Genomic DNA, 19,252 nt, shown 5'->3' with positions numbered 1-19,252 from the left:
CACATGGCCTCCGCAGAGCAGGTGAGACGCGTGTGAATTACATGACTTCTGAGCGTGTGATACCTGCGAGTATGACACATGGCCTCCGCAGAGCAGGTGAGACGCGTGTGAATTACATGACTTCTGAGCGTGTGATACCTGCGAGTATGACACATGGCCTCCGCAGAGCAGGTGAGACGCGTGTGAATTACATGACTTCTGAGCGTGTGATACCTGCGAGTATGACACATGGCCTCCGCAGAGCAGGTGAGACGTGTGTGCATTACATGACTTCTGAGCGTGTGATACCTGCGAGTATGACACATGGCCTCCGCAGAGTATCTTTGTCCATGGTACATCCATGATTACCGGAGCAGGACAGGCGTGGGTTGCGGATTTGGGTTCTGTATATCTAACGCCTGGCACTTTTGCCCTCATACTCTGCTCACTTTTGCCAAAAGGATAAAAGCTCACCCCCCCTCCTCCTCTCTTCTCTCTCATGCAGCTGCTTTTAGCCCCTACTCCGTACATCATTGGGGTCCCTGCCAGCTTTTTCCTCTACAAATCGGACTTTAGGATGCCGGATGACGTGTGGCTGGTGGATCTGGATACCAATAAGGCGAGTACTGATCTTGTCGGCCTGTCCGGTCCTACTTGTCCTGATGGGTAACAGTGTGTGTGAGACCCTCTGGTCTTGTCTCCTGACAGGTTATCACTCCCACCAATGCAGAGGTGTTACCTGTGCTGCCAGAACCAGAAGCCTCAGAACTGAAGAAGCACCTTAAACAGGTGAGTGCTGAGCATCTGTTGCTGAGCCTCGTGTTGAAGCTCAGAGGGACATAAGGGTGGCTTTGTAACTACCGTAGTGTATTTACTTTGGGTTCGATTAGGATGCACCCCCTCATTCCACTCTCTCTCCTCCTTACTTTTCTTGGCTTCCTTCCTTCTTCTCCCGGCTCCTCTCTCTCTACCTCTACTCTCCCTTTTTTCCCCCCCCTCTCTCTTTCTCTTGCTCTCTCTCCTATTTCTCTCGCTCTTTCTCTCTCCCCCCTCTCTCACCTCTCTCTCTCTCCCCCTGCTCTCACCTCTCTCTCTTACTCCCCTCTCACGTCCCTCACCCCCTGCTCTCACCTCTCTCTCCCCCTGCTCTCACCTCTCTCTCCCCCTGCTCTCACCTCTCTTCCTCTCCCTGCTCTCACCTCTCTCTTACCCCCTCTTACCTCTCTTCTCCCCCCTCTCACTTCTCTTCCCCCTCTAACCTCTCTTCCCCCCCCTCACCTCTTACCATCCCCCACCTCCCTCTCCCCCCCATCACCTCTATCTCCCCCTCTCTCATCTTTCTCTCTCCCATCTCTCTCATCTCTCTCATTTCTCATCTTGTGCTCTGTGATTGGTAATTTTTTTCCTCCATCTGTCTCTTTGTGCTTATGTGTCGGTCTTGTCTCTGATTGGCCGCTGATGTTGTCATGTGACGTCCTCTCAGTGTCTGCACAGCATGTCCGTGATCACGCAGCAGCGCCTTCTCGCGTCAGATAACAAGGTTCCTGCCGTCCTTCTCATTTGCGGGATCATTACTGGTTTCCAACTCGCAAAGATGCACCGTGACACCTTCCTGCCACTGCCATGCTGCATCTTTGTGTGTCCTGTGTCACTATAGTGGCGGGCGAGTGTATTCACTCCTCCTTTATAGTGTGCGCACACGGATGTGAGCATGCCCTGCAGGGCTGTGCGTGTCTGGGTGTGATGAGGGATAATGAGTGTTTGTGTTCCTCGTGTGTTTCTGTGTTTGTGTTCCTCGTGTGTTTCTGTGTTTGTGTTCCTCGTGTGTTTCTGTGTTTGTGTTCCTCGTGTGTTTCTGTGTTTGCATCTCTCATCCTTTATTTGAAATTACATTTTTAGGTTCTTTCTCTTTTCCTCCATATTTATATTTCGCGCTCTCTCTCGCGCTCGCGCTCTCTCTCGCGCTCGCGCTCGTGCTCTCGCGCGCTCTCGCTCTCTCTCGCGCTCTCGCTCTCTCTCGCGCTCTCGCTCTCTCTCGCGCTCTCTCTCGCTCTCTCTCGCGCTCTCTCGCGCTCTCTCTCGCTCTCTCTCGCGCTCTCGCTCTCTCTCGCGCTCTCGCTCTCTCTCTCTCTCTCGCGCTCTCGCTCTCTCTCTCTCTCTCGCGCTCTCGCTCTCTCTCGCGCTCTCGCTCTCTCTCGCGCTCGCTCTCGCTCTCGCTCGCTCTCGCTCTCGCTCTCGCTCTCTCGCTCTCTCTCGCGCTCTCTCGCGCACATTTCCTGAATCTTGTTCTGTTCCTTGCTTGTCTCCTCTTTGTTCCTTATTTGTGTGTGTGTGACTGCGCAGTGTGTGTGTGACTGCGCAGTGTGTGTGTGTGTGACTGCGCAGTGTGTGTGTGTGACTGCACAGTGTGTGTGTGTGTGACTGCGCAGTGTGTGTGTGACTGCGCAGTGTGTGTGTGAGACTGCGCAGTGTGTGTGTGTGCTGACGGCTGATTACATATCTGGAAGAACTTGTGAATGTGTGGGGTTTATTTTTTTGGGAGGGGTATACAGCTCAACCCCGTTACAACGCAAATCTGCTGACAACGCGATGCAAGCGTGGCTCCCAATTTTAATTTTTTATGAATACTTTACAACACTTATTCGTATCTTAAATACTTTATTGTACAATGCATACAATTGTACATTATTTCTAACGCGATCCGCTTATAGCGCGATTTGATTCTTTGGACCCCAAGCACAGCGTTATAACGGGGTTGAGCTGTGTTTACATAGAGGTGAGGGTTGTTAGTGAGGAGTAGCTGTGCTGACATCTGTCTCCTCCATCCAGGCCTTGGCCAGCATGAGTCTGAACACCCAGCCCATTCTTAACCTGGACCGATTCCACGAGGGGTCAGAGGCCACGCTGCTCCGAGCGCCCGGCGATGCACAGGGCACACCCTCCACAGAGTTCAACCCCCTCATATATGGCAACGATGTGGATTCCGTAGACGTGGCAACACGGTGAGAGAGGGGCCTGCAATACGTTCATACAACAAAAAACAGTATACATACATTATCACACGCGACCGGCTTTTTTCCCCTGGCACTTGCCTACTGCGCAAGCGTGATCGGCTTTTTTTCCCCCTCGGCACTTGCCTACTGCGCATGCGCTATTGGCTTTTTTTCCCCCCGGTACTTGCTACTGCACATGTGCGATCGGCTTTCCCCCCCCCCCACCCCCCCCCGGTATTTGCCTAATGCGCATGCGCGATCGTCTTTTTTCCCCCGGCACTTGCCTACTGCGCATGCGCTATTGGCTTTCCCCCCCCCCGGTACTTGCTACTGCGCATGTGCGATCGGCTTCTACCGCCCCCCCCGGTATTTGCCTAATGCGCATGCGCGATCGTCTTTTTTCCCGCCGACACTTGCTTACTGCGCATGCGCTATTGGCTTTTCCCCCCGGTACTTGCCTACTGCGCATGCGCGATCGTCTTTTTTCCCCCCGACACTTGCTTACTGCGCATGCGCTATTGGCTTTTCCCCCCGGTACTTGCCTACTGCGCATGTGCGATCGGCTTTTTTCCCCCCGGTACTTGCTACTGCGCATGTGCGATCGGCTTTTTTCCCCCCGGCACTTGCCTACTGTGCATTTTTATTTTCTTTTTCAACTGCGCATGCACGATCAGCATTTGCCTTCCACGCGGACAGTAGGCCTGGCTTGGTTGTAATAGATGAGGGGGTCGCTGAAGGGTCTGAAAGGGAGAGCAGATTTGACATGGAAGGAAATGGAGACTTAAACTAACCTAAAGCAGCTGACTGTTACATACAGATACACTCATTCACAGACTAATTGGGATGAGCAGGAAGCTTTGTATAGTGTTGTATTCTCCTGATGTAGAGGGCATCAGCTGGACGGACAGGCTGAGAAAGCCCTGGTCTTCTGGCTCTCATTTTTGTAGCGGTAATTGAGCAGAGTTTAAACAGGCTGAAAGCTGCAAAAGCAGGACTTTCTGAGCCTGACTGTGGCGACCTGGAGAGCATATAGAAGCAGTCAGCACTTGCATGGACGAAACTGGATTTTTTTTTAAGGATCTACATTTGAGCCTTGAATGCAGAACATGCCGTCTCTTTACGTCGACGTGAGTGCCAACTGCTTCCACTCTCTTTCGGGAACTCTTAATAATTTGCATGCATTGCCGCGCACTTGTGGCCGCGAGTGCTCCGACCTACGGGTTCTCTCCGACGATCTGTAGCGAGAAACCTGTGCACACAGGATTGCATGAATTGGTCCATGACAATCTGCCGTTGAGGAAACTGCAGCCTGACATTTGCCAATTCTAGTCACTTGCCGGCTAAGCGAACGTCGAACCTCCCAGCTATGCCTGCTGGTCAATGTCAGGATCCATGTTAGAGTTTAGCAGCATTGTTACTTATTCTCCAGGCTAAGACGCCTTCGCAGAAAGTGCCGCCTTAATTCTTGTGGGGGGAAAATCAATAAGTGTTGGGTGATACCGTAAAGCGTATGGAAGGAAATTGATAACATATTAAATTGCTTCTTTAGGTTTTTTTTTTTTTTTTTAATATTAAAAAAATGTTAACTTGGATCAAAAAAATAAAAAAACAGGTGGCAAACAAAATTTTAATTTTGTCCTGACAAAAAGGGGGCGGTGGGGTAATTAACTTCCTATTATATGAAAACCAGAAGTGGCAAGAGTCTGATCGTTTATTTTTATTTTTCTACTGCGCATGCGCGATCGGATTTGCTGCGCGATCGGATTTGCTGCGCGATCGGATTTGCTGCCCGGACTATAGCTTTGCCCCTGCTAGCTTGACTTTGTTTTCTCTTGCTATAATCGTTTCATCTCTCTCCTAAACTCTCTTCCACTCACGTTCTCATTTCTGGGCTATTATTTCTTGCACCTCCTTCTCTCTGTCGTTCTCTCCTCTCTCTTCTCTCCTCTCTCTTCCTCTTCTCTCTTTTCTCTTCTCTCTCTTCTCTCTCTCTTGCATCTCCCTCTCTCTGTCTTTCTCTGCTCTCTCTCGCACCTCCCTCTTTGTCACCTCCCTCTCTCTGTCTTTCTCTCCGCTCTGTCTTGCTCGCTCTCTGCTTTGCGATCCCTCCTCCTCCACCGTCCTGACTTCTCTCATATCCCCCTTGCAGGGTAGCCATGGTACGCTTCTTCAACTCCCCAAACATGTTGCATGGTTTCCAGCTGCACACGCGCACCCTGCGCCTCTTCCCCCGACCCGTGGTCGCGTTCCAGTCGTCCTCCTTCCTGGCTTCACGCCCCAAGTCTAGTTCCTTCTCTGAGAAGCTTTCCAAGACGCAGGCTGTGGAGTACTTTGGGGAGTGGTCTCTGAACCCCACCAACTTTGCCTTCCAGAGGATCCATAACAGTAAGTCTCTCCCCTCCTCCTGCTCTCCCGTGACTGCTGTGTTTCTGCTCCCTGACTCTCTCTCTCTCTCTCTGCAGACATGTTTGACCCGGCTCTGATTGGAGATAAACCCAAGTGGTACGCTCACCAGCTGCAGCCCATTCACTACCGTGTGTACGACGCCAACTCGCAGCTCGCTGAAGCGCTGAGTGTCCCAGCTGAGAGGGACAGTGATTCTGAGCCCACTGATGACAGGTAATGAGCCTGATCTGTCACTCGGCTCTACTCTTTCTCCTTTCATCCTTCCCGATGACCTGTCTCACGCACCTCACCCCCTCTCTCTCGCGCCCACCTAGCCCTCTCGCGCCCACCTCGCCCCCTCTCTCGCGCCCACCTCGCCCCCTCTCTCGCGCGCACCTCTCCCCCTCTCTCGCGCGCACCTCTCCTTTCTCTCTAGCGCGCACCTCGCCCTCTCTCTCGCGCGCGCACCTCGCCCTCTCTCGCGCGCGCACCTCGCCCCCTCTCTCACGCGCACCTCGCCCCTTCTCTCACGCGCACCTCGCCCCCTCTCTCGCGCGCACCTCGCCCCCTCTCTCGCGCGCACCTCGCCCTCACCTGGCGCTCCTCGCCCTCACCTGGCGCTCCTCGCCCTCACCTGGCGCACCTCTAACACAGGTGGAGCAATAAAAAAGGAAGAGAGAGCAGGTTTGTGCTGCTGCAGAAGCCAGAAGAATTAGCAGAGAATTCCAATGCATTCCAGCCTCTATGATACGTTAGGAGGCAAAAGAAATTATGTGGGATTCATTACCTATGGAGACTCCGATGGCAGATACAATAGATTTGTTCAAAAAAAAAGGTTGGACATCTTTTTAGAAAGGAAAGGAATACAGGGATATACCAAATAAGTAAACATGGGAAGGATGTTGATCCAGGGAGTAATCCGATTGCCATTATTTGGAGTCAGGAGGGAAAATACATTTTCCCCTTATGAGATCGCATTGGATGATATGTCACTGGGGTTTTGTTTGCCTTCCTCTGGAACCATAAGTAAGTATAGATATAGGATAAAGTATCTGTTCTCTAAATTTAGCATCAGTTGAACTTGATGGACACATGTGTTTTTTCAACCTCGTCTACTATGTAACGTCACAGACCCAGGTAGCTTCCTCCTGCGAGGGGTGCGGCCTGTTTTGATGCCCGTCTCCTTTACAGTGGCAGTGACAGTGTGGAATACGACGACTCCAGCTCCTCCTATTCGTCCCTCGGAGACTTTGTCAGTGAAATGATGAAGTGTGACATTAACGGGGACACCCCAAGTAAGTATCTCCCTGTGGGAGGTATTGAGGTGGGGGGGTGTGAGGAAATTCTGTATGTGACGCCCCGTGTCCCCCACAGACGTTGACCCGCTGACGCACGCGGCTCTGGGAGATGCCAGCGAGGTGGAGTTTGATGACTTCCAGGAGTACTCGGGAGACCTGGAGGAGACGGCTCCCGACAGTGAGAACTCCCAGGACAATAACCAGCCCCGGTCGGGGTCCAGCACCACGGCCAGCAGCAGTCCCAGCACCGTCATTCACGGAGCTAACACGGTGAGCGGGAGCAGCATGGCAGGACGTGTCCTCCCTGTGCCAGCAGCAGCCCAATCATAGCTCTGCTCAGGGTCATGTGCAGGAGGGGCGGAGCTAACACGGAGAGAGGGAGCAGCATGGCAGGACGTGTCCTCCCTGTGCCAGCAGCAGCCCAATCATAGCTCTGCTCAGGGTCATGTGCAGGAGGGGCGGAGCTAACACGGTGAGAGGGAGCAACATGGCAGGACGTGTCCTCCCTGTGCCAGCAGCAGCCCAATCATAGCTCTGCTCAGGGTCATGTGCAGGAGGGGCGGAGCTAACACGGTGAGAGGGAGCAGCATGGCAGGACGTGTCCTCCCTGTGCCAGCAGCAGCCCAATCATAGCTCTGCTCAGGGTCATGTGCAGGAGGGGCGGAGCTAACACGGTGAGAGGGAGCAGCATGGCAGGACGTGTCCTCCCTGTGCCAGCAGCAGCCCAATCATAGCTCTGCTCAGGGTCATGTGCAGGAGGGGCGGAGCTAACACGGAGAGAGGGAGCAGCATGGCAGGACGTGTCCTCCCTGTGCCAGCAGCAGCCCAATCATAGCTCTGCTCAGGGTCATGTGCAGGGGGGTCGGAGTTAACATCAATGGGGTTAAAGGAGAAATCCACCCTAACTAACCTCCATTTTTTTTAAACTGAATTGGAACGCGGGGATGGGGGGGAGGGGCGCTGAACCCCACTATTTTCAGCTTCGGGGACCCCCCAGTTCATGAGATACTTAATGGTGAAGTTACAGGTATTATTTCCTGGTTTTTAAAAGGGATTTAAATGGCCGCCACAAACGATGATGCTGCAGTTCCTATCAGCCTGATATTTGGCAGCCATTTTGTTTTCCCTGAGGGAGATGTTTAAACCCGGTAACTTCACCGCTGAGTATCTGGGGAACAGGGAGGGAGGAGGTGGGGGGCAGGGGTTCCAGAGCTGGTTCACACCCTGCAAAAATGGAGTTGCTGCTTCTTTAGGGCGTATCAGAGTTAGTGCAGTGAGCAGCATGAGCCGGGGTGTTGTGGCTCCATGGTGAGAGGTTCTGCTTCATTGGTCCGACAGGAATCGGCTGACTCCACGGAGCCAGAGGAGAAGGCGATGGGGGGATTACAGAACCATCTCCCTGCGCTGGCTCCCACGTTCACCCGGCTAGCCATGGAGCGGCGTGAGAGCGAGGGATCGCTGGGGGGTGGCGAAACGCGCAGGCGCGAGTACGATAACCCATACTTCGAGCCACAGTACGGATTTCCCCCAGAGGACGACAGCGAGGAGCGGGAGGAGACCTACACCCCCATGTTTAACCTGACCGTCAATGGGGCCCGGTGAGAGCAACTTGTCCCTGTCCCCCTCCTCCCAATATGACTGACCTCCCTACATTTCACCCCTCACCAGTATGTACAGGCAGTCCTCGGTTATCCAACAGAATCCGTTCTGGGAGTAGCGTTGGATAGTGAAACCGTTGTAAAGTGAGTCCCATGTTAATCAGTGGCGGTGAGCGTTGGATAACGCATTCTGGCATCGGATAACGGCCCTTAGGGTTGCATTGTAAAGCGTTGGATATGCCATTCGTTGGATAGCGAGGACTGTCTGTATGTGTATCTTTGTGTATAGCGCCTTCAATGTACGTAGCGCTTTACAGCAGTAATACACATAGCAAAATAAGGAGAAATAATGCGAATAAGCGCTTTAGACATAAAAGCAAACATTAGGGAAAAGAACCCCTACCCCAAAGGACTTGCAGTCTAAATACCTTCTTATGTGGATGCCCTATCGATCACAATATATTTGTTATCACCGTTTTTGTCCCATGTCGCAACCTTTCTCATCTCTCCATCTGTGCCTGATGGAAACCATATATAACCGTACAGAAAGTATAACCCTGCTTGGGACCTGGACCAGAAATCCTAAAAGAGCCCTAGTGTTTGAGAGTAAATCGAACACGCCTGCTGAATCCCAAGCAGGAGACTATTCCCAAACCTCCTCTAAGGACTGGATCTCGCCATTACGTTCCGCTTTCCTTTCTGCCAGTGACTTCATCCCCGCCCCCCCCCCCTCGATGTTTTAGCTCCCAGAAGCCTCTGCTCCGCCCCAACAGCCTGAAACTGGCGAGTGACTCTGACGCGGAGACGGACTCTCGAGGCAGCTCCCCCACTTCTACCGTGTCCAACAACAGCAGCAACAACGAAGGCTTCGGGGGCATCATGTCTTTTGCCAGTAAGTGTTCAGCTTTGTCCACACTAGAAAAGAGCAGGAATGAAGTTCAAGTGCCGCCAGGTCAACGTTTTGACTCACAAACTGGCTCTTCCTCAGACATGTATCCTCGGGAAAGCCTGGCCTGAGCACTTCTGCTTGGTTTCAGAATAAACTTCCTTATTTGTCACATCCCTGTTTGTTCCTGAAGTACTAAGTAGCCTTTGGCCCCATCTACAATTCCACCTGAACCCTGTGAGCACATTCAGTATGTGTGTGTGTGACCACCCCCCTCCCCCAACAGGTTAAGTTTTCACAATATCCCAGCTTCAGCCCAGGTGACACAATCAGTGGCTCAGTCTTCGACTGAGCCACTGATTGAGCCACCTGTGCTGAAGCAGGCACTGATTGAATCACTTGTGCGGGAGCAGGGACGGATTGAGCCACCTATGCTGAAGCAGGGACTGATTAAGCCACCTGTGCTGAAGCAGGGATATCCTGAAAACCTGACCTGTTGGTGGCCCTTGAGGGCTGGAGTTGAGCACCCACGCCCTAGGGGATAAATGTAGCAGCATAGTTGAAAAGAAGAAGCATGTATGTGAGTGCAGATTTCACCTTGTGTAGACTGTCAGCTGTGCGGTACGGAAATGTATGCTGTTCATATATATCCAACAGCTGTTATTTTTGTGACTCACTCTCACCCCAGGCGTTTGGGTTTTTGTGACTTGGTTGTAACTTGCAGGTAACCTGTACAAAAGTCACAGCAGCACTTTCAGTTTGTCGGGCTTGACGCTTCCCACCAAGAGCGGCCGTGATAAGGGGACCCCCTTCCCCAGCTTGAAAGGTAAGTGCTCCCTGCAGGTAGGAGAGCAGTATAGGGAGGGATACATTTCCCCCAGCTTTAAAGGTAAGTCCCCCAAGTGCAGTAGTGGCTAAGAGTAGATGGGACACCTTGCGTAGCGGGACAGGTACGTATCCCATCGGAATGAGGGGGCAGCTTTTTGTGTGTAGCGGGGTTTTTTTTTCATCCTCCATTATTGGATCCATTGTGCCCATTTCTCACTCCTTGTTTTATGGGGGGGAGGGGAGACATTGTGGTCACTGACATCTCTGTGTTTGGCGTTCCCTTTGCTGCATGTTGAGGTCAAAGGTCACCTTCAGCAGGAAGTGGCAGGAGAGGTGGGAAACGTCTTGATGCCCTTTAACTTTAGTAGTGGTTAAAGGTCAGTTACGGCCTTGAATACTCTGTTCAATGAGTGTAACTTTGCCTGTGCGTGCGTGTGTGCGCTTACAGTGAGGTATATACATTGGGAAGTGGCTGTCTAATTGGATGTTCTATGTCAGGTGTGGCCAAATTCAGTCATCAAATGCCACAAACAGGTCGGGTTTTAATGGTATTCCGGCTTCAGTACAGGTGGCTCAATCAGCCCCTGCTTCAGCTCAGGTGGCTCAATCAGACGCTCAGTCTTTGATTGAGCCACCTGTGCTGATGCTGGGGTATCCTTAATACCTGATCTTTTAGGGGTGCTTGAGTTCGGATACCCCTGCGTATATGTGAAATGAGTGTAACTGAGATAGGGTATACACCTGTGTTGTTTGACCCAGAATGACGCTTATGGAAGTGGGTGCAGTGTGTCGTATGTGCTTACACAGAACGTTACCAATCACAGACGGCCTTTTTAAATGACAATCTGATTCAGCATTTCCCCAGCTGGTCCACAATCTAAATGATACAGGCCTAATTCCTAGCCTTGCAATATTTTAACACAAGCCAATCGGACTGCACACCTTATTCCTAGCCTTGCAGTATTGTAACAAGAGCCAATCTGATCACAGGCCTTATTACTTATTCATGTCTTGTGTGCGTCTAACGCAGGAGCCAGTGAGATTGTAGGGGTTCATTTCTGTTTTGTGTGTTTTACTCTTCAATTACACACGTAGGAGGCAGCAGACTGCAGGACGCATGATTATCTTATCTACAGTCCGTACCTTAGGCGCACAGATAGGAGCCAATCAGATTGCAGGGAAGTGACCAGCCATTTCATATTCCCATTTCATTACTTAAGTTCCTGGGGACGGCTCTTCCCACCCCGGTCATTTGGCTTTGTGTAGGCTTGTTTAAAGTCTGAACATTAAAGTAAATGTCCATATATGCTTATAGGAGACTTTATGTCCTAGGGGGATGGGGGGGAGTGCCACATGAGATCTCTCAGTTATGTGACATTCCACGTATAAGGTGGGGGGGTGAAAAGAAATGGTGGGGTTAACTGCCCCAAGATGGTTAGGGGCAACAGACTTTCAATTGTTAGAGGGTCTTTTGAGAAGACTGGGCTCCTACTGTTCTGTCAGGTGGAGGGGTGAGTGAGTGACGCAGGATGGGGGTCCCTAGTCCAGGTAGCTGGGACTGGCGGTAACATCTCTGAGGCCCCTGAGCCAGGCGGGCAGTGAATGAGTGTCAGCGGTTAGGGCCCCAGCTGTTGGTCAGGATTGATGATTGGGTCTCAGAGGTTTCTGTTACTAACCTTGCATTTTGTGTCCCAGTATTTGGGCTTAATACTATAATGGAGATTATTGCAGACTCCGGGCCCGCCCCCGCGGAAGGTGGGTGCCTTTGTAGCATGAGCTCTGCATGTCCCCACACTCCCAGCACCCTCTCTGTCTCCCCATCAGACTGTCCTCCTCAGTAACTCACCACCATGCCATTATTGTCACCTTCCATGATGCTTTGTTCTGTCTCACTTGTGGTGGTGTTACCGGCCTGTTCCCTTGGTGGTCCCAAGTTATGTGACAGCATTCTTTAGCAGAGGGGGTCTCGACTCCAGTCCTCAAGACCCCACACCACCCTCCCAACAGGTCAGGTTTTCGGGATATCCTTGCTTCAGCACAGGTGGCTCAGTCGAAGACCAGTTGGGGGGGGTTCTTGAGGACTGTAGTTGAGCATCACTGCTTTAGCATATACCTCACAGCCCATAGGGTCCTGCGATCCACACCCCTCACCATATCTTCTCTCTCACGATCTCCTGTTACTCTTTCCTTCTTCCTTATATCTCTCCCTCTCTTCCCCCCCCCCCTCTCTCTGTGTATTGTCCTTCCTCCGCCTCTCACGCTCTCCTGCCTCCTTTCATGCTGTCGCCCGCTCTCTTCCTTTCCACTTTGCCTTCGGCTGCGTCGCTGAGCTCGGCGTAATGTCGGCTCTCTGGTTATTCCCTCGCAGCGAGTAACAGGCGTGCTCTTGTGGACCAGAAGTCTTCAGTGATCAAGCACAGCCCGACAGTGAAAAGAGAATCTCCCTCCCCTCAGGGCAGAGCAAATAACTCCAGGTGAGAAGCCAGATATCTCCCTTTTGAAGTGACACATGCAGTTTGCAATGTTTGGTTTGTGTGTTGGAATCGATGCAGCAGTTGCGTAGCTTTATGTAAATGCAATCACCGCCGGAGCTGCCGACCGATCCGTTCTCCCGGGATCAGTCGGCATAGATCCTGCTTCCCTGGGCACCCAATATGGGGCCGCCTATTTCAAAATAGGAAGTGCTCTGACTTCCTAAACAGTTGCTATAGCAACCCAAGGAAACTTAATATATTAAAACTCTTTAAATTAGCTTAAAGCAAGAGGGGGTAGGTGGGTGTGGGCATGAGGATGCAGTACATCTTACTTCCTGCTACATTTTTTATAAATAAAGTAATATATTGAGAGTACACACAAACCTGACCCGCTGGTGGGCTAACCTCTTCCTTGGATTTCTGGCCCTCCAGCACTGAAGGGGTTACCGGGGCTCGATCCTATTATTTTGATAGCCCCAAACATTGTTTTATGTTCTTGATGCTGATAGTTTTCGCTGTCTACTCATCCTGTGTGTATAATACAAGATAACCGGTCACAAAAGAGTTCAAGAAACTAGATGCCGAAAATATATCCTTTGCGTCCCTGTGTCTTTCACAAGGTGTTTCGCATCAGGGTTTTTTTTAAATAAAATGTTTCACCAGGAAGTAAACACACAGATACCCAACATGCTCTGAGAAACCCCTACCATTACCACATAATATATATATGTATATAAGCAGTGTTCGACAAACCTATACATTTGCACGCCCCGGGCGAGTGGATTTAACATCGTGGCGAGCTCCTTTTGGCCCAAGCAGCACACATGTGGTACTAGGTGGCGAGTAGATTTTTTTGTTCGGCGAGTAGATTTTTTTGTTCGGCGAGTAGATTTTTTTGTGATTTGTCGACCACTGTATACAAGTGTCAAAAGGAGTGCTAGTGGGTGTGGCTAAATGTATACAACAAAAAAGTGTTAGGACCTGCTAGGGCCATGCCTTGAAAGTGGCAGCAGGCTTAAGACGCTTTGTCCAAAGGGTTAAAGCAAATGACCCTTTCTTCAAGAGAATATATAGGTATTGCACTGTATTTTTGTCACATTGGAAGTAGCTTTAGGCATCCTTGTCTGTTTTTTGTCGTTCACCAGGAAGTAATAAGTTCAGCGTTACCTCTCTTATTCATGTATGTCCCGGGCACGGAGTTAGGGTGACAATACATGGTTACATTAGGTGAAAAGCGGTTATATATTCAATATACAGACATTTCATGGTCAGTTAGAGATCATGTGATGTAGTAAGTACTGTCTGATGCTACACAACTGATTGATTAAACACACAGACATGGTTGGGAATGTATGGCTGCTTTAAGGCACAGCAGCCGTTATCGGACTGGACAGACTTACAAGTCGGTGGTTTTCCATCCTCTCACCGGGGAACCCCAGCAAGATCACGTTGTAGTAAGGGGCAATGAACCCCCTATTTCTATGCAATGTTAGTCATTTGCATATTTGCCAATTATTTGGCAATTCCCCCGAATCTGGTGTCTGCACCGCTATTTTCAGTGATCAGTATCTCGGGTAAGGCAGGGGGGGGGTACTCTGGGGTACCCCAGAGTGGAACAAATAGTGGGGCACTTGGTAAACTACAGCTTGCTGGCCACATTTACTAAGCGGTGCTATACCAGAAGACTCCTTCCAGCTTCTATTCCTAAATATGAATGAGCTGCGAGGGGCCTCCAGGCGCCAGAAAATGTCTTCCGAAGTAACGCTACTTAGTACATATGAGCCAGGAAGGTGCTTTACGGAGCAGCATAGATGTGTCCCGGTGTGCTTGGCGCGTCCCGGGATGCTTGCCGCATGCCTTGCATCTGATTGGCTGACTTGCCTCTTGCCCCCGGCGCCTTTGCCCGCAGTGAGAACCAGCAGTTCCTGAAGGAGGTGGCACTGAACGTGTTGGAGGGGCAGGGAGTCGGGTGGCTGAACATGAAGAAGGTGCGGCGGCTGCTGGAGAGCGAGCAGCTGCGGGTCTTTGTGCTTAGCAAATTGAACCGGTCCATCCAATCGGAGGATGACGCCCGTCACGACATCATCCAGGACGTGGTGAGTCGCAGGCTCAAGGTGGTGGCATTAGACGAATGTGGGATGATAACGGTAACGGGTCATACTTGTCACATTGTAACTGAAGGTGGTCATTTAGATGAGCGGTGCTCAACCAGTCCTCAAGCCACCCCAACAGCTCAGGATTTCCCTGCTTCAGCACAGGTGGCTAAGTCAAAGACTGAGCCTCTGATTGAGCCACCTATGCTGAAGCAGGGACTGATTGAGCCATCTATGCTGAAGCAGGGATATCCTGAAAACCTGACCTGTTTGGGGGGGGGAGGGTCTTCAGAACTGGAGTTGAGCACCCCTACTTTACATCCTTCAAGATTGACGCAAGTATCTTTGTTCCAGTACTCGTTTATTCTTCAGTGACAGAAAGCATATAACAGGCCGTATACAGGTTCAGGGAGAAGGACTATCCACATGATGGTATTACATAGCTCTGATCTCTCTATCTCTAAGTTACACCTTTCCCTATAACCCGCTATACATAGCAGTTACTTCTTTTTCTCACGCTCAACGAGATTACACATAGAAATTAATATCAATAGACCGCAAGAAAACAACATGCTTTTCGTCCTCAGCAGTTCTCTTTTAGGCATTCACGGTAGAACAAGGTTTCCCTATGTTTGTCTCTCCCAGCCATCCTTGTGAGATGTCCTCATACTATGAATCTCTGTTCTAACAACCTCCCTTATTCCACATTGTTTTAAGATACTAGTAGTAGTTAATCGATCTGTATTGTCCTTCAAATATTCCTACTTCTAAAGACGCCTTTGTCATACTGATCTAACCGTCTTAACTACTCTCACACTCCAGACTCGTGTAGAATTTCAGCACAGCTCCAAAATCCTAATTGTAATTACCAAGTTTTATACAACAGAGACACATTGCTTCTTGAGTAACATCAGACATATCTACAGTAATGCGCATCAAAAACACATTCCATTAACAGTAACCAGCGCACAATGTATCATAATAACACACAATCATACTTTAGTAACATATAATAACAGTGAAGTATGATAAGTTAGTATGCAATTTCATTCATATATGTTACAAACATGGTATTATAATGACTCTGTATTATATAGCAGTTATTGAAGCCATGCAGAGCTCTCAGCTTTGGCATTTAACCTCTGCTGTCCCAGTACTGGCATCTCGGCTGGGAAAGTGTTACTGCAGTAATCTTCCCCTACTCGTTTCTTTGTTTTATCTCCCCATTTTAATTTTCTGATTTGACAGTTTTGGGAACCGGAGGTGGCAGATATCCTTACCGGTGAAGTTACAAGGTTTCACTCTCTCTCCAGGGGAAACAAAATGGCTGCCAAGTCTTGGGCCAACGGGAAGCTGCAACATTGTCATCGGTTGCGGCTTTCTATTGGACGTCCATTTAAATCCCCTTTAAAAACAACAAAAATACCCTTTAATTCTGGTAACTTTACTTATAAGTATCTCGGGAAGCAGGGTATCCGCAGGCCCGAAAAAAATGTGGTTTGGCCCTGGAGAGACCCCCCTTCCCCCGGCTCCAATCCGGAGAAATGCCAGTTAGTGGGGGGGATTGCTGCGTACTAAAGAGCATGAAGGCTGCAGCCTCTCTGACGCCTGCGCCCCGTTCTGCAGGAGATCAGCAGGAAGGTATACAAGGGGATGCTGGAGCTGCTGAAGTGCGCCGTGTCCAGTCTGGAACATTCTTACGCCAACGCCGGGCTGGGGGGCATGGCCAGCGTGTTCGGCCTGCTGGAGATCGCTCACACCCACTATTACAACAAAGGTAAAGGGCACAGGGACAGAGGAGGGGAAGGGGAACGCTGGGCTCTGGGGATGTGTGTTTCCCCCTCTTCATAGTTGGCTATTGCTATGATAGCGTTATAAAGCCCTGAATAACTCTTTCACTCTCTCTCTCTTTATTTCATTACCTTGCCCCTCCTCTTTTATTTTCCCCCTCTCTCCCCCTCTGTCCCCCTCTCTCCCCCTCTGTCCTCCTCTCTCTCCCTCACTCTCCTCTCTCTCCCTCACTCTCCTCTCTCTCCCTCACTCTCCTCTCTCTCCCTCACTCTCCTCTCTCTCCCTAACTCTCCTCTCTCTCCCTCACTCTCCTCTCTCTCCCTCACTCTCCTCACTCTGCTCTCTCTCCCTCACTCTGCTCTCTCTCCCTCACTCTGCTCTCTCTCCCTCACTCTGCTCTCTCTCCCTCACTCTGCTCTCTCTCCCTCACTCTGCTCTCTCTCCCTCACTCTGCTCTCTCTCCCTCACTCTGCTCTCGCTCCCTCACTCTGCTCTCTCTCCCTCACTCTCCTCTCTCTCCTCCACTCTCCTCTCTCTCCTCCCTCTCTCCCTCCCTCTCTCCCTCCCTCTCTCTCTCCCTCTCCCTCTCTCTCTCCCTCTCTCTCTCCCTCTCTCTCTCCCTCCCTCCCTCTCCCCTTCTCCGCCTCTCCCCCCCCTCCCGTTCCACTCCCCCCTCCACTCCCTCTCGCCCTCCCTCTCTTCTTCTTTATTCTCTCTCTCTCCCCTTCTCTCTCTCCCCTTCTCTCTCTCCCCTTCTCTCTCTCCCCTTCTCTCTCTCCCCTTCTCTCTCTCCTCTTCTCGCCCTCCCTCTCGCCCTCCCTCTCGCCCTCCCTCTCGCCCTCCCTCTCGCCCTCCCTCTCGCCCTCCCTCTCGCCCTCCCTCTCTTCTTTATTCTCTCCCTCTCTCTCCTTTATTCGCTCCCTCTCTCTCCTTTATTCGCTCCCTCTCTCTCCTTTATTCGCTCCCGCTCCCTCTCTCTTCCCCCCCCCCCCTCTGGTTTGCTCCACCATTATATCTTTGCCTCCCCTTCTTAATTTCTTCCTCTCTCCATCCTCCTTTCCCTGCTCTCTCTCCCTCCCCCTCTCTCCCTTGTCTTCTTTATTCTCTCTCCCATGGTTTGCTCCACCGTTGTATCTTTCCCTCGTCTTCATCATTTCTTCCTCTCTCCATCCTCCTTTCCCTGCTCTCTCTCTGTCTCTCTTTTTAAGAACATGAGAAAAGGAAGCCCAGCCCCTCTGCAGATGGAGCTCTTACCCCTGTGTACAGGGATCCTGTTTCTGCCCCGAGGGGAGAACCTCGGCCTGCCCCCCAGCTGCCTGCCCAGCAGCTGTTGCCCTGCCCGTCAGGCCCTGCAGGGAGAGGGGCGCGGGAGTTTGATACCCGGAGTTTAAAAGAAGAGAACTTTGTGGCTTCCATTGGTGTGTATAGAGCAGCATGGAGGTTACATACGGCATAACTGCGAGGCTCTCATGGCATTACTCACGTCTGGCTTCACCACTCGCCCCCCTCCCACTCATTCATAATCAGACTCGCCCCATGGTCACGTGGTCCTCATGGGATCTCCACTCTCCCTGGTAGGGATTTAGGTTGAACATGTCCAAGCCTCCTGTTAGCCAAACACTGCCACGTCTGTTTCCTGCCAGCCTCGGCGGTGGGTGTGCAGGTTGGGGAAGCAGCATGGGTTTGGGGTTCTTATACAGAATAGGTATGTGGCAGCATGGGTCACGTGTGCATCGGTGTCACAGTGATTGTGGGTGTGTGTGATAGGATTGAGTGGTGTTTGGACAGTTATTGTTTGCGTAGTGTTTTATTTATAAGGATCAGAATAACATCCCTCATTGTATGAGTAGGTGATTGGTGCCTATACAATGCAGACCCTATGGACGATAATTACTAGGCAGGGATAATTTGTAAGGTACCTTACAGCCCATTCATTAGATGGTACTTAGTAAATAGGACCCTATATGTACATGTCTGTGCCTGTCTGTGTTTCCTATGGCTGGCTGAGCGTTTCGTTCAGTGTTTCCTTATGTACTCTAATGCTTGGTTTTAATGCTACAGTATTTGCTTGTTGTGGGAAGTTTAGTACTTTGCATGTCTGGGACTTTTGTGATTGTATTGTGATTCTGTTGTAGTGTGTGTGTGTGTGTGTGTGTGTGTGTGTGTGTGTGTGTGTGTGTGTGTGTGTGTGTGTGTGTGTGTGCAGTGTAAGTGGGGGTGGTTGGTGAGGATGCTGTGTGCATCAGGTATCTGGATACTAAGCGTACTTTGTGCAGGAATAGGACATTCCATAGCTGTCTAAACCAGGAGTATCGCTCCATCTGTTTCTCTCTTTGCTGATACTATCTTATTCCCTCTTGCGTGTGTGCGTGTGTGTGTGTATATATATGTATATAGATATTTATATATGTATATAGATATTTATGTACATGAACATAAATATTAATTATTGGCCTATTTTACACACTGTCTCTCTCTAATTCTCTCTCTCCATCACACTGTTGCTCACAATTAAATGTACTCTCTGCCCCTTTCCTCCTCCTCCTTCTCTCCTGACGTTTCCGAGAGTTTCAGCCCCCTTCCTTTCTATCCTCCGCCTGAGGGGTGGGGGTAAGGGGGGTAGGAGCTCTGTTTTCCATTTTTGGCCTGTCTGATCCGCCTCTGACTCTCTCTGTCTTTCTCTCCTGCTTGCCATGCATCTTGGGTAGAGTTGTGGAACAAGGACCGGGAAGTGAAAAAGCAAAAAGATATGGAAAAACAGAGTAAGAAACGCTGGAAACCCCCCAAACCTTTCCCAGATCTGCCAGCTGTGCGGCACACCCCAGACTCGGGACGCTGCGCATTAGGTTAGAATAATGCAGGGTGATTGATCGGTTGCTGTCCTGGTGGCGTCAGAGGGAAAACCCCAAGGTGACCTGACTCCGAAT

General features: G+C 50.7%; 1 protein-coding gene across 1 annotated transcript in view; it reads left to right on the top strand.

The window, feature by feature from the left end:
• The window catches only part of MADD (MAP kinase activating death domain), a 69,844-nt gene that overhangs the window by 29,836 nt on the left and 20,756 nt on the right, over positions 1-19,252 (top strand). Inside the window, 16 exon segments of the mRNA XM_075567480.1 lie at positions 485-598; positions 688-768; positions 2,809-2,981; positions 5,122-5,357; positions 5,435-5,591; positions 6,549-6,652; positions 6,732-6,925; positions 7,994-8,253; positions 8,997-9,145; positions 9,864-9,965; positions 11,663-11,722; positions 12,336-12,441; positions 14,351-14,537; positions 16,161-16,311; positions 17,534-17,743; positions 19,034-19,087. Of these exon segments, the coding sequence (XP_075423595.1) occupies positions 485-598; positions 688-768; positions 2,809-2,981; positions 5,122-5,357; positions 5,435-5,591; positions 6,549-6,652; positions 6,732-6,925; positions 7,994-8,253; positions 8,997-9,145; positions 9,864-9,965; positions 11,663-11,722; positions 12,336-12,441; positions 14,351-14,537; positions 16,161-16,311; positions 17,534-17,743; positions 19,034-19,087 (2,338 nt within the window).

The sequence above is a fragment of the Ascaphus truei genome, chromosome 12 (assembly GCF_040206685.1).
Source record: "Ascaphus truei isolate aAscTru1 chromosome 12, aAscTru1.hap1, whole genome shotgun sequence".
NCBI lineage: Eukaryota > Metazoa > Chordata > Amphibia > Anura > Ascaphidae > Ascaphus > Ascaphus truei.
The sequence above is the reverse complement of the archived record's forward strand: the minus strand, read 5'-3'. Positions and strand labels throughout refer to the sequence as shown.